The 14,434-nt window shown below is 37.1% G+C and overlaps 1 protein-coding gene across 2 annotated transcripts; it reads right to left on the minus strand.

The window, feature by feature from the left end:
* Window positions 1-93: 93 nt before the first annotated feature.
* LOC131524821 (protein FAM180A) lies at window positions 94-2,902 on the minus strand. Of its 2 annotated transcripts, none has more exons than XM_058752174.1 (3): window positions 1,955-2,902; window positions 1,502-1,631; window positions 94-706 (listed from the first exon to the last, which is right to left on the minus strand). In XM_058752174.1, exons 2-3 carry the CDS (start codon window positions 1,601-1,603, stop codon window positions 380-382), a joined length of 429 nt encoding a protein of 142 aa, XP_058608157.1. In that variant the 5' UTR covers window positions 1,604-1,631; window positions 1,955-2,902; the 3' UTR covers window positions 94-379. The 2 variants fall into 2 exon arrangements, with proteins under 2 accessions (XP_058608157.1, XP_058608156.1); XM_058752173.1 differs by having other exon boundaries at window positions 96-706; window positions 1,502-1,581; window positions 1,955-2,898.
* Between the last annotated feature and the right edge of the window lie 11,532 nt (window positions 2,903-14,434).

The following is a 14,434-nucleotide window of genomic DNA, read 5'->3' on the forward strand; positions in this document are numbered from 1 at the left end:
AAACTTTGTCATGTGTCTTTATTAGTGTAATAAGAGGTTCATGTTCTTTGAGTCATATAAACCAGGTACAAATAATCAGGATGTTACTTTAAATGATGTTTATTTAACAAAGTTTTGGAGGAACACGTTCAGATAATCTACCCAATCAGCACGAGAGGAGGTACATCTGTCCCTCAACAGTTTCCAGCATCCCTTCACCACCCCAACTCCTCACTCTAGACTTTTCCTATCCCATACTAGGATATGGGGGAGTACTCTGGGTTCGGGCCAAATTCCGAGCTCAGAGCTCTCCCCTCGGACAGCACGCCAAATATGCATACTCTTTATCTGATTTTATTTTCTGTACGTGTGAACTTGTGAATCACTGGTATGTTTATTGTTAAGACTTGCGTAGCTGAACGAAAGTAACATTTGCAAAACGACCAAGAATATCCATCCAGGCCTGCTGCTCTGACTCTAGCCTCTGGTTTCGTGCCTGGTAGGCTGAATAGATAGTCCCGAGGAGGAGGGTCTCAAAATGGGCCTGAGTGAAAGAGTTGTCTTGCTCTTCCAGCATAGCCAGTAACTTCTCCATTGCAGAGACAGTCTTTGGGATACTGTCGTTTATAAGAGATAGGAAAGCTCGCCCTTGTCGCATCGATGCAATTTCTTGATCCCGCATGACAACATTATTGTCAGCATCAATCTCCAGTCCTCTCCATAAGAACTAGGATTAAAAAAAAAAAAATTGTGAGCTGATCTGTATGGTATGGAGCCCATTAGGGGATGTGGTGATGGGGGGGGGGGGGAATTAGCTAATGTTTGCTTGCAAAAAATATTGTGTTTAAATGTGCCTTTGCTAACAATAGCACTGAAATGTAAAAATTTCTTGAGGGAATGCAAATGTTTCTTGGGAAACAACATTCTTGTGAGCGAATGCAAAGTTTACTGGGGAACAAGCGTTTTGCTTGCAAATTCAGAAAATGTAATTACATGATTGTTATTAAAAATATATTCCTTCTGTCTCATGTTTTCAATCACCATGTGCCCTTTGGGACTCCATAGAGTTGTTTCTTCAGAAATTGTATAAATTTGTAGTTTAGTTAGATCATAAGATTTTAATCATAGTATTTATTTTGCACTTTGCTTAAACAGTTCAGGAGTGTGAGAACTGATTAAATATTCCATGTAATCTCTCAATACAGTGTTATAAAAACTGCATAATAGACTACTTATGGAGCGATTAGAAATGTTTGAAATATTTTAGATGAAATGGAGAATAAATTCTGCTTAACATATTATGTACAATAAAGGCTATTAAGCTTTATATTAAAAATTGTCATAGAAAAAAACACCTCACAGTGCATTTAATAAGAGAAATTTTATCATTCCAGTGACACACTGCCATAGTAGGCTATAACCTATAGTTTTTAACTGATCTTTGAAATAAATGAATGTTTTCACTACGATAATGAATTTAATTACTGCACATCAATATATGGATATAGCTATACCTTCTTACCTCAAACATCAGGTTAGCATCATTTACAGATCTGATAAAACCTTGATGTGCGAGTCCTCCGTGCAGAACCGCTGTAACATCTGCATGACAGCGCAGACTCATGAGTTACATGAAATGCATTAAACTTGAGCTGTAAGACAAACAAGTCTGAGCTATTCAGAGCTATGTGAGCAATGCCATGATAAACTGAGTAATACAAAACCAAAGTTTTAACCATCAAATAGTGCTTGCAGAGAATAAAGGGGCAAAATATGTGATTCTAACGTCACGGTTGGCAGAAATCATGTCCAACATGCCACAGTCCAACAGCACTGGAATAGCTAATAAAATCAAGTACTACTATTATGATCACAAGGAAAACAAGCCTGCACATATGATTAATCTACAAAAAAAAAAAGATTTAAGTATTTAAACAGAAGAACATGTCGTCTCTTTAATTTGAAAAGTCTTTACCTGATGTATTCCAGGGCTCCCTGAAGCCAATAAGGCACAGGACAACACATACCACTTTGATCTGAGACAACAACATTGCCACAAAAATAAAAACTGCACTTGATTCACGTAGCTTTCAGTCGTCATCCGTTTAAGCCCCACAAAAACGGGATTCCTGAGTTTTGACAGTCTTCAGTGCGTCGCATTTTTTCACCTGCGGAAAAACACAATTTGAGCCAAACTGGGAGCGAGAGAAAATGTGACTTGCTAGAGATGGTGACTTATATCTATTTCTTTTTTTATTGTAAATATTTGTAAGATGATGTGTAATATAGCTTCATGAGATGCTAAGGTACTTGAAAATACGTTTAAAAATGTATAATTTTTTTCGATATGCAATGCAATGACAGGTCTCCAACACACGGGCGCAGCAGCGAGTCACGCAAACACGCGATGACGTCAATACGAAGAATGTGCTGTTTACTTCCTGAAGCTAGAGCTGTTCGGAATCGAGTCCGATTCCGATTCCTTGTTCTGGAATAGATGGGATTCGATTCCAAGAATCGATTCCTCTGTTGTTTTCGATCCTTTTATCGATTATTGTTATTGTTTTTTGGATCGAAGAAACCTATTCTCGCCTTGACTGCAGGATAAAAAGGTTGTAGAAAATAGCCTTCTCATAATATGAAGCTTTATTTTTTTTAAATGACAATACATTTCTATAGCTCTGATTTATTTTAAATTGTAATTTTTTCTGCATTGCCCGTGAAATTAATCATAGCCCACAGCAGGGATAGGCATTTATCGCACGAATGGAACAAGATATGTCTCAAAGTGTCTCAAATAAATGTGCACAGTTCAGCTAAATAATGAAGTTTACTTTAACTGTATGCTTTGCTAAAAACTGTACACTAAAACAATATAACCAGAACATTAACAACAACACTGATATAAGAGCTCGTGGTTTATCTGTCAATCAGATGCGTTCTCGGCTTCTATACTCGCGACGTTTTTTTATTTTTATGGCGGTTTTTTTTTTTTTTTTTTTTTTAAATAGCATTTTATTTAAGATGGAAATAAGATCAAGACCGTCGATCACGTCATGATATTCTGTCGTGCAGCGCTCAAAATTGTGGACAACAGCCCAGTTCCCCGTAAAATAACCTCTGAATTGTTTTTTGAACTGGTCCATTAAAACTATCTACGTTATCCGAAAGAACTTTTTCGTGGAAACGTATGGAAGAAAATTAATGACAAATGTCTTTGAAACAAAATGTTGAATTGAACTAACTGAAAATAAATAATGCATTGAATTAACAGTGCTTGCATTTTAATGCCTTTTATTTCCAGGGCTTGCATTTTTAGGGCCTGCAATTTAACATAGTTGTTTATTTAAACTTTGAATATTTCAATTAAAAATATTTCACCCACATTTTCATAATTAAAAATTCAATAATTCATATTCACCTTCTAGAATTCCCTCTCCAAATATTCAATCTGTTAAAAAATACGATGTATAATATTCGACAGGAATATTTCGGTCTATTTGATTTCACTTTACAAATTCGCTTCCACAAATTCAGTGGTTCAGTGGCCTTTAATGAAGGCCAAAACAACAGGTGGATCAAGTCATTCATTCACTAAAACTAATTTGCAGAAATGGAGCAAGGGGTAAATAGAAGTTATGATTATCAGGGCCAGTATCAATATGCGGAAAAGCTGATTGTGTTTACGTTTAATTCAACATTTTTGCTGTTACTAGTTTCCCCGTGTTATATAATGCTATTATATAATTATAATGCTATTTTCCTCGACACTGATGTACAGAATTAACATTACATCTGAGGAAGACATATTGCTTTCGGTTGCTTAGTTTCCTTTACTTTGTATCATGGCTTGTGTGATGCTGTGCTGTAATACTGGGGTTGCCCTCATAAGTCATACTCCAGGATTCCCCAACGACAAGTGAAGCGCCTCAGTGAACTAATACTTTGTTTGATAATAAATGATCAAATTTGGCATCTAATGAATAAAATATACTATGTACAGTTAAGCAGATGATCACACAATCCACAAATTTTCACCAAACCATTTTTTCTCCTATAGAAAACCAAGCGTGGTGAAGTTCGTTTTAGGTTTGATTTTGGCTGCATAATCGCAATGCTGCTTTAGAAATCATCTGCAAATTTACCTCAAGTAAAAAAATGAAGTCCAGCAATTAATTCAAAACAATGTTTACAGTAAATGCCTAGAGGGAAAACTGACTATATATATATTGCCAATAACTCGCCTTATAGACAACACTCAAAAAAAATATTTAGGCCCAATTCTTAAGATTTATGTATTTCAATTGCATATAAAATTTCCATCCGTTTTGATTACATATTTTGAACTTAAACTAATCAAATTTATGTGATGCAAATTTGCCACGATTAAAATCTAAAACATAAAATCTTGCCAGATTTATGTAATAGTACCAATAAATACAATTTGTTTTAAATGCATAAGAAACATGTATATGTATTGTTAGGTAATAAATGCAATGAACTTAAAATGCATCACATTTACATAATCTTTTATCAATAAACACAACATATTTCATATATTTGATCCTACCCCACCCAATCACACTGTGCAACAACAAAATCTAACTACAACACACACAAAAAGAACAGCAAGACCACCCTGTTACATTATATCAGTTTATTAATGCTTCAAAGCATTTGGCTATATATGAGCTAGCAAGACATACTACACAGTGTTCATACACTTGTGTGCAACAACAATAACAACAACAAAAAGTGCCTTCATATTTACATGCACATTAAGGTTAAACACTATTTTCAAACATTTTTGCCATAATCAACCATACTGTATAAATAAATGCAAATAAAAGAAAGAGAAAAAAAAGATAATTTTAACAAAAAATCATTTTAACTCTGTTAAAAACATTTTTAACAGAGAGCAGAAATAAGATCAGTTTCTTCAAGAACTGTGAAAATTTGAGGTAGACCGATACATGAGGTAAATCAATGATAACAGTACTGCTTACGTTGCACTAACATTTAGAAAAAATCTGTGACATGCAATAATTTAGAATAATAGGATAATGGTCAGAAAAATGCCATAAGGCTCAGGGGTTGAGTGGCTCTGCACCACTCACTTTCCATGCATATTTAATTACATGTTAGGAGAACATGAATATGAAAGGAACATTCTACATCTACATTTTAAAATTTTAACACTTAAATTGACTCAAGTACAAAAGTTTGACATCTCAAAAATAACATCAAAAATTATCTCTCAATTGTAATTACTTAAGAGTTCTTTGGTGACAGCTTGGTTGTATCCAGGATTTTCTTCAAATGTGCACTTGAGCTCCATTGCGTAGCTTCAGTTAAGCATATAAATCAGTCCAAAAGACATCAAACACCCAAGAGTGACACTGCAGAACTTCCACACCAACATCTGTAGGTTGGTCTCCAGGACCAACTCCAGCACCCTCTGAACGAAAGATGTACATGCTCACTGTTGTCTGTGCAATTCCAGACTCAGCCTCTGCACTTTCACAGTCCTGGAGGATAAACAAAGAGAATGAGTAGTGTTCCAATGCCAGTCACAGTGTCATATTCAGAAATTTTAAGGGCACATTATTTACAAACTCTGACATTTTGGATATGTAGACTCATTCAAATGTACACTGCCTGGTCCAAAAAAAAAAAAAGAAGGGAAAAAAAGCCACCATTTTGATTTAAATAAGCAAATACTGAAGAGTCTAGAATTGGATGATTATTGCAGTGATTTTTATGTTTCTGGCTTGTTGTATGTTTGGCAATAATTCTTTTAACCCAAACTGATGTGTGTAGCTTTTCATTTCTTAAACAACCATGTCGGAGGACGTACCAATGTACACATTCCAGCATGACAAAAACAAAATTCATCAGGCTCAATTTGTGAAATAGTGGTTCAGTGAGCACGAGGAATCATTTTCATGTATGAATTGATCACCAGTCCTGATCTTAAGACTGAATGTCTTGAGGATGTGCTGGAGTCGACTTTACAGAGTGGCTAGAATCTCCCATTGTCAATACAAGATCCAGGCCAAAAATAAATGCAACTATTGATGGAAATAAATGTTGTTTAAACAATGCCACAACAAAGCACAATGTTATGAAAGCTATAGGTGGTCCAATGAAATATTAGAGTGTGCAACTCCTTTTCGGACAGGCAATGTAAAGTCGACTCCAGCACATCCTAAAGACTTTCAATAGGGATTAGGTCAGGACTCTAGGGTGGACGATCTTTAACAGTTTGAGCCTGATGAATCTTGACATTGTTATCCTGGAATATAGACATGGGTACGACTTCCGACCTGGGGTGCGTTTCCCAAAAGCATCGTTAGCCAACTATGGTCGCAAGTTCCGTCGTTACCAGCATAGTTCAACGATTCAGTGTTTCCCGAAACCATAGTTCAAACAAACATTCGCAATCAGCGTCACAAACTTACGTGGTTGGAACTGCAGCTCTCGACCTGTGGTTAGAAGCATAGTTTCTTGTTAATAAGATATATGGGCTTAAATAAATATGTTCTTGGGCACAACACGCAAGCTAACATGCAGTACTATCTGTATCTTTCATTCTATCTAAATATAAAATGTATTTTAATTATGTATTCTTGCGCGTCCTTTGCAATCACCAGTTTTGAAAAGTGCGCATGTGCATAAATACCTAAGGAATCCCCGGAGTATGACGTATGAGGGAACCTGCGATTAATCAAACATCAAATAAAGCACAAAGACAGGGAACAAATAGTAAATTAGTCAGTAGGTGCCATGTTCAATACAGCAGCATCTTAGAGATCTCTAATCAGTTAAATAGCAGAAGTTATTCCTTCAACACATGCGTGTGACGTCATTAACAATGGCCCTATGTTGCTGAACCAATGTGGTTCAAACGACGGAGATGCGACCACGTTTGGGAAACAGTCGTGACTAGCAAGTTCGTTTCCAAAACAATGCATCGTACTATGGTGGTTAATCAGCGAGTTGCGTCGTTGTTCGGGAAACGCACCCCTGGTTGTTTGAGAAATAAAAGGCTACACACTGCATCAGTTAGGGCTAAAATAATTGTTGCCAAACACACAACATGCCAGAAACATATTAATCACTTCAAGTAATGAGTCAATACTTAAATATCAAGTATTTACTCATTTAAATCCAGACAGCGACCTTTTTTGGCCTGGCAGTATAAAATAAGAATTAAATGTATAGCCAGTTATTTTTAACTATACTACCTCAAGGAGAAGATAATTCTGATGGAACTGGACACAGCCAAGCTTAAAAACATGAGCACAAAAACATGTTCCAGGACGGTCAAGTGGCTTGATATCACTTGCACTGCATTAAAAAAACATTAAACATTGAGTACATTTTACAAGAAAACACCATTTCAGTATTTTACTTCAAAATGTCATATTTTTTTATTTTATTAATCAATCTTTTTTTGTAATTATTTGTACTTAAACTTTATTCTGCATTGCCATAATTTGTAACAGTTGCGAATGTGCTATTATTTCTCAAATGAACTGTAGAGAACAAGCTTGTTAAGAAAATTTTGAATTCAATGTACTTAAATCTTTAAGTTGACTGAACTTATAAAACAGTTACCAATACTCAAGTTTTCAGACTAACTTCTAGTTACCTCTACTAAGAGATAGTGAGTTTTATCAAATCAAAAATGAGCTTATTTGCTCCATACTACACACACATGGGCAAAGCGAGACTGTGATGCCAATAAGAAAATTAACATAACTATCAATGTAAATATATCCATAAGACATTTATAATGTAAAAAGAGCAGGCTGACATACACTTACCACATATTATTTAATGAGTGTCTCTATGTCTTCATTGAGGTAGATACTTGAGCTCCTCGGGATGTAATTGCAGTTGATTTTAGTCTTCATTCTCAAACATGCAGAAAAAGAAGATCCCAAAAACGCAGCATTAGTCATTGATTTACTCAGACATAAAGCTAAAGCGGAGTTAAAAATCTAAATAAAAACTAATGCTGTAACTATACAATAAACCCTGTCAATTGGTACATTAGTATATTACAGTGATTTGTAAAGAAACATTTAAATTTCAGGTAAGGCTGTTTTTTTTTTTTAAATAATACATTTTTAATGATATTATTTTTCTTCTCCAGTTTGCTGAAATACAAACATTTAAACAGTGAATGTAATTACTTGTTTTTTAAGACTAATTTATTCAAAATTACATTACATATTGAAGTACAGGTTAAGTAAAAAATATAATGAATGTCATCTAGTGCACATATTTCGCAAAATTATCCTTTTTTTTTTAGTTTCTAGTTAAGTAACAAGTTTAGAGATTATACTCACTCAATGGCTTTTCTGTGACACTGTTTACAAGCCGTTTCTTTGACATCTTGAAACTCTGACTGAGCAATTACATGAGATGTGATTCTGTTTCTTTCAACACCTTCTGATGATCGTTCATGTTTATTTGTAACTAGAAGTAAAGAGGAAGAGATGATCGGTTCATGTGAGTTCTGCACCGCTGCTTGTACTGAGGCGCTAATCTTTCACGTTACATTTAACACCAAAACTGTATTTACTGTTTAACTTTAGTGATACAATTGACAATCTGAAATCTGACACTTTGTTTCATATCACAAGTAACAAAACTTACTGTGATTCATTAAATGTTCACGCATCAAGTGAAAACAGCATCTATCGATTCTTAGGATTTACAATAAGATCACTGTCACAATGAGAAACGATTAATATCGAAAAACAGATTTAAACCCAGCCCTGATATTAGTGTAATATGATATCAACCGCACTAATAATACATGTATATACAATGAAGTCTGTCAAATAATATACACTGAGTACAGATAAGATATATCTTACCTTGCAAATAGATTATGATCCAGGCTGCTCCAATGCAAAATGGTGAGGAGATTCAGAAGAACGCTTCTTCTGGCAGTGGTTTTTTGAGGAGCGTCTCGCTGCAGCCTGAGGTGGACATCCAACCCCGCCCACATCCAACCGTGACGTCACAAGCACGCCAGTGTTCAAATACATCACATTCTTATTATTTTGAAACAGGAAGAAGCATCGATTAGAAGATAAGTCGAATTGTTTGCCAACTGCTAAAAAGAAGTAGTTTGCTGTGTTGGCAAGTAAACAAATCTTTGGTCTTTAGGAAGTTGACAGCTGAATGTGTGCGTCTTTTGTGTGCATGTGCATGTGCATGGGTATAAAAAAACAGTTCGGCATGCTTAGTATGTGTTTTGAACTGCACACAGGCACGTTATTACTTAGCTAGCAACAACATATAAACATATATGTGTGTATGTATAGATGTGTGTGTGTGTTATCCAGCAAGACCCTGCAAACAAGCCTGCACAGGCCCACTTTAGGGCTAGCCTAAGGGCCCCCAGCGGCTGCCAGCGCAGGGCCTCTGAGATTTTGCTCATTGGCAAAATGTTGGCCCCTTAGTTCCGGCCCTGCACGGGCAGCCCTCAATTAGCCCACACTATTAATCTACAACAGGGGTGCCCAACCCTGGTCCTGATCAAACACACCTGAACCAGCTATTTAGGATCTGAAGGAGCACTTGATAATTACAGACAGGTTTGTTTAGTCAGGACTGGAACAGGATGCACCCATGATCTATAACAATACATGTTTCACTTTAAATACTTTTCAGCTACTATAACTTGTCTTTGGGGAAAACAGTTATTATATATCTGAAATGGATGCAATCACCACCTAACTAATGTCTATATTGTCAAAAATGTACAGTAGTCAAAGGGATTTCAAATCAATGGATTTATTAAATACAAAATAGAAAACATTTAATTCAGGTTAATGCAGCTATATAGCCAAAAACGTAAATGCACAAAAGTACAAAAAAAAAAACAAAGCAATGAAAGATTGTAGGATTTCGTCATGTGAAAGTTGATGTGTGCGAAAGTCTTATCTGTAGTACATCAATGTCCAAACACTGTCCATAGCTGAAGCTGGCTGATAGCAAATGAATAATCCAACCCCTTTGTAATGAAAACACGCCACAGCTCTCAAACACCAGACTCTTCCTAACCAAGAACAGTCAAAAATAGTCCAGACTATGGTCTCACGTCGGAAAGAACTTTAAATCCATATTCAAAATGGACCATGATGTTGTAACCTTACCAATAAAGAGTCCTTCTAAAATGGATACAAATACACTGTCTTAAACTCTTAGCATCAATCCAAACATAGGCCATACATACATCATGTACCATCTCTGCAAAAAATCATCAGCAATGTACATTTTTAAATAGGAAAAAAAAAAAAAAACTCCTTTAGACCGGGCTTGAAATGATACATTTCCCAACCAGGACACAGCACAATGTGTTCAGCAGGTGAGCCATGTTGGCTGCTGCTGCTTGCTAATGTTAACTCTCTTTACCACATGGCTTTACTTAAGGAAACCTAAAACACCCTAGCACCCCTAGTGGTAAGGAAGAAAACTGCCCCTTATTAACAGGCTCATGTCTGGCCCATACTGGGCCATCATTGGATTAATGTGGGCAGTCCCATAGTGTGGGCTGCTCACAGAGAGCCTGAGGTGAGCCCAAAGCTGTGGGCCTCGCCTGGGCAAGCCCGCACTGGGCCTGTTTAGGTTTGATGTGGGCTGGCCCTAACCCACTGTGCCCACAAAAAGCCAGCATGGGCCCCACAAGGACATGTTTGCAAGTGAATCCGTGCGTGGACCACGGCTGATGCCTGTCACTGACTTACATTGGTATCACATCTGTGAGCCCATCACAGAATTTTCGGCGATTCCGTGATGCCACCACAGATTCGGGGGTTAAGAGTCCGTGGTCATTACACGGAATTCTGTGAGACCAGGCTGATTTATTAGTGCACTGATTCTTACAACATAAAATGAATGCTGACTGAATGTGCAATTTTTTTGTAACACTCATCTCACCGACTCATACACACACTTCATCCCTCTCACACATATGTACTTACCTCCCCCCACACACAAAAAGTTGGGTTAGGTGGGGCTTCCTGAGAGCGCGGGCCTGTGGGCGTGATTGTATAGGGCTTCACGGATGACCACGCAAGAGGCGTTTCCCATAGTGAGATGTCGAGCGAGTCAACCGAAAGAGAACACTCACATACATATGATATTTTTAATGATATACACTGATTACAGAACCCTTGCACAGTAACTTGGTTGAGCAATCAGAACATTTCACTATAAATTGCTGGATAACTGTGTTTGTGACAAATTATCTTTGTATCATTTTATATTAATGGAAAGATCACATAATGATTGTCAATGTTTGTTTGTCATGTTTTACAGCATTCTACGCATTTTTGGTCCTAGCCTGATGCAGAGCAGTTCTGCTGGGATGAGGGGTTCCTGCTGCAGTTTCAACAGTAAAGAAAATTACTTGTTACAATTCACTTGGAGGACCACATAAGCCATGCAGTGGTGCATGGAGGTATGGTGGGAGTATTTATCTAGATACTGTATTGATTGATTTTTGTGGTTTAAAATCATAAATATTCTTGTATGTAGAATGATGAGGTAAATACTATTTAGTGGACACATGCCCCCCAACACACACGTGTTCTCTATTTTTAATAGGAGCACCAAGAGGACATAAAGTGGAAGTTTGTAAGGGACATTGGTCCAGCATGGTGCTGGATACAGAGTCACCGTGAGTTATTCTGTGGGGAGGTGAAAGGGCCTGCCGATCTCTAGATGGTCAGTAAAAATCAACAGAATGCCATCAAAGACTACCTGGGGTCGAATCAGATGAAGCAAGAGATGTCTTTTTATTCATCTCTCAGGACCTGGAGTGGGACATTCACATAGACTCCATTGTTAAAAAGGCCCAGCAGGGGTTGTACTTCCTTCACCAGCTGAGGACGTTCAATCTGCCACAGGAGCTGCTGAAACAGCTCTACTCTGCCATCATTGAATCCGTCCCCTGCACTTCAGTAACTGTCTGGTTCAGCTCAGCTAGCAAAACTGACCTTAGAAGACTACGTCGGATAGTCCGGACTGGTGAGCGAATCACTGGTACAATCCTCCCTACTGAATGAACAAGGCCTGAATGTCAATCCCATGTTATTTGTTATAATCTATCAAAGCAAGCAATCTCTATTTAGCCTATGTATGTGTATCCTACTGCATATGGAGAACTGTCAATCCTGTCATTCAAATGTTAACAAAGATAAGTGGAACACATCTTTAGAGAATTAAATTACAATTATAAATTAATAAAAATGTGTTGTGACTTACAGTAACAAAAACTAATTGTCCCCTTTAAATTTGATCAATTTAAAAGGTGTCTTAGTTTAAAATCGATCATAATAATTGTGAATTTATCTCATTATATAAATGAATAAGGTAAGGTTTAGAGGTTTTATTACAATTAGCCTAATTTAATCAACCAATGCAAGTGTTTTACAGGCTGTTGTGATGACGAAATCAGCTCTGTACATTAGACATGTTAAATATATTAGGTAAGTTGAGCCATTTTAGCCTAAAATTTTAGTAAAATGAAAGACAACATTATTTTATTTAGATCCCCGAAACAGCCGTAAATTGCTTGGACATAACCTTACTTCCGGCTTTCCCCAGTATGGGGAACGGGAATCACAAGATGATGTATATGATAGGGGCGTGGTTTCTGATGTAACGCTTTGATGTGGGTGTGGCTATGTTGGGTATGGGCGTGGCTTCTGGTGTCACACTCGGATGTGGGCGGGGTTGGATGTCCACCGCAGGATGCAGCGAGCCCAATAGAGTGGTGGAACTATGACGTCACTTTGTAGGCAAAAACCCGGATGCGAGTTAGCATTTTAACACTTCCGGTTCCATCGTACCAGAGTCAATGTTTTTTTCTGAATGGGAGTTTGGTTAAATCCCTTATAAGGTCCGTGGTTCAGACAGGCTCAAATTACTTTCACGTTTTATTCTATGGCATAAAACACACCAGTTACACCCCACTCGTGATTTTTTTAAACTGTTACGTTTCTTAAAAAAGACGGTTGCTAACAAGTTGCTAAATGGGACTACAGGCGCTGTCGGAGACATTAGACGTCATCACGCCAAACAATTTATCAATTTACAATATTTTCCAGTTGTAGTATAATTTGTAATACAATTAATTATAGAATAACCAATGAATAGTTCCCCGCATTTTATATTGTTGTTCGACAATGTTTTTTTGCTTTGCCCCGAAATGCAACACAAGTCTTAGGAGGGAAGATGCTCGTTTTATCGCTTTCCTACTGACACGGAGACTCTGGGTTCGTACCATAAGGTAAACTCATATGATTATTCCATGTAAACACCACAGCATAATACCAGCTCTACGTGGCATAGTGCTTAAAGCCACGTTAAAATTAAATGTTTGCGACCACATGAAGCTGTTAGAAAGCATATAGATTGAGGATTTTAGCTTTTAAGTTCTGGCGCTTGTATTTAGGCTTCAAAATTCATCAAAGTTATATTATTTTGTGAAGATTATCGTGATGGACAAAACGTGTAAGTTTCATTAACTATGATTGAACACAGAGCTTATTTTTTGCAATAATCCAAAAGCCTATGGAAAAATCATATTGGCTTTTTGTCGAGGGAACCAGTTACTAACCGCCGATCCGCCTACAAAATGACGTCATAGTTCCCCCATTCTATTTGGGCTTTTTTTGAATTTGCACATGCATTACCAAAGTGAATTACCTGCATGTCACTGTGCAGTATCGCCACCTACCGACTGGAGTATAGTAAATGATTCCATTTGTATGTGAACCAATCTCATTCAGTTTAACAGATTAATGATTGAAACAGCGTGAAACCTTAAGCAATCGTTCATATTCTACATCTGCTTAACTGTAGTCTATATAGTTCACATCATCAATAAAGTGTATTCTGAGATCTGAGGTCTTCACTGTATTTATCACTTCACTGTATTAGTTCACTGAGGCGCTTCACGTGTCGTTGGGGAATCCTGGAGTATGACTTATGAGGGCAACCCCAGTATTACAGCACAGCATCACACAAGCCATGATACAAAGTAAAGGAAACTAAGCAACCGAAAGCAATATGTCTTCCTCAGATGTAATGTTAGTTCTGTACATCAGCGTCAGGTAAAACAGCATTATAATCTCCTTTGCGGCAGAGAAAGCTGCTTACGTAATGTTAGTATACACAGGGAAACGAGTAACAGCGAAAATGCTGAATTAAACGTAAACACAATCAGCTTTTCCGCATATTGATACTGGCCCTGATAATCATAACTTCTACCTACCTTGCTCCATTTATGCCATTTCTGCAAATTAGTTCTTCTTCTTCATCTGTGGATTTATTGGCCTCCTGTGCTGGAGTGTGAAGTGATTTCAGTCTAGGTATATATTATGATATCTATATTCAATTCTTAAGTCCACTATTCTTAATGAAT

Source organism: Onychostoma macrolepis, chromosome 18, assembly GCF_012432095.1.
Source record: "Onychostoma macrolepis isolate SWU-2019 chromosome 18, ASM1243209v1, whole genome shotgun sequence".
Lineage (NCBI taxonomy): Eukaryota > Metazoa > Chordata > Actinopteri > Cypriniformes > Cyprinidae > Onychostoma > Onychostoma macrolepis.

Excerpts from the sequence above, each read along its gene's own strand:
- LOC131524821 (XM_058752173.1), bottom strand. The coding sequence starts at position 2,030 with ATGTTGTTGTCTCAGATCAAAGTGGTATGTGTTGTCCTGTGCCTTATT. Across the intron at positions 1,582-1,954 it reads GGAGCCCTGGAATACATCAG|ATGTTACAGCGGTTCTGCAC; the intron begins GTAAAGACTTTT and ends GCTGTCATGCAG. Across the intron at positions 707-1,501 it reads ATGCTAACCTGATGTTTGAG|TTCTTATGGAGAGGACTGGA; the intron begins GTAAGAAGGTAT and ends TTTTAATCCTAG.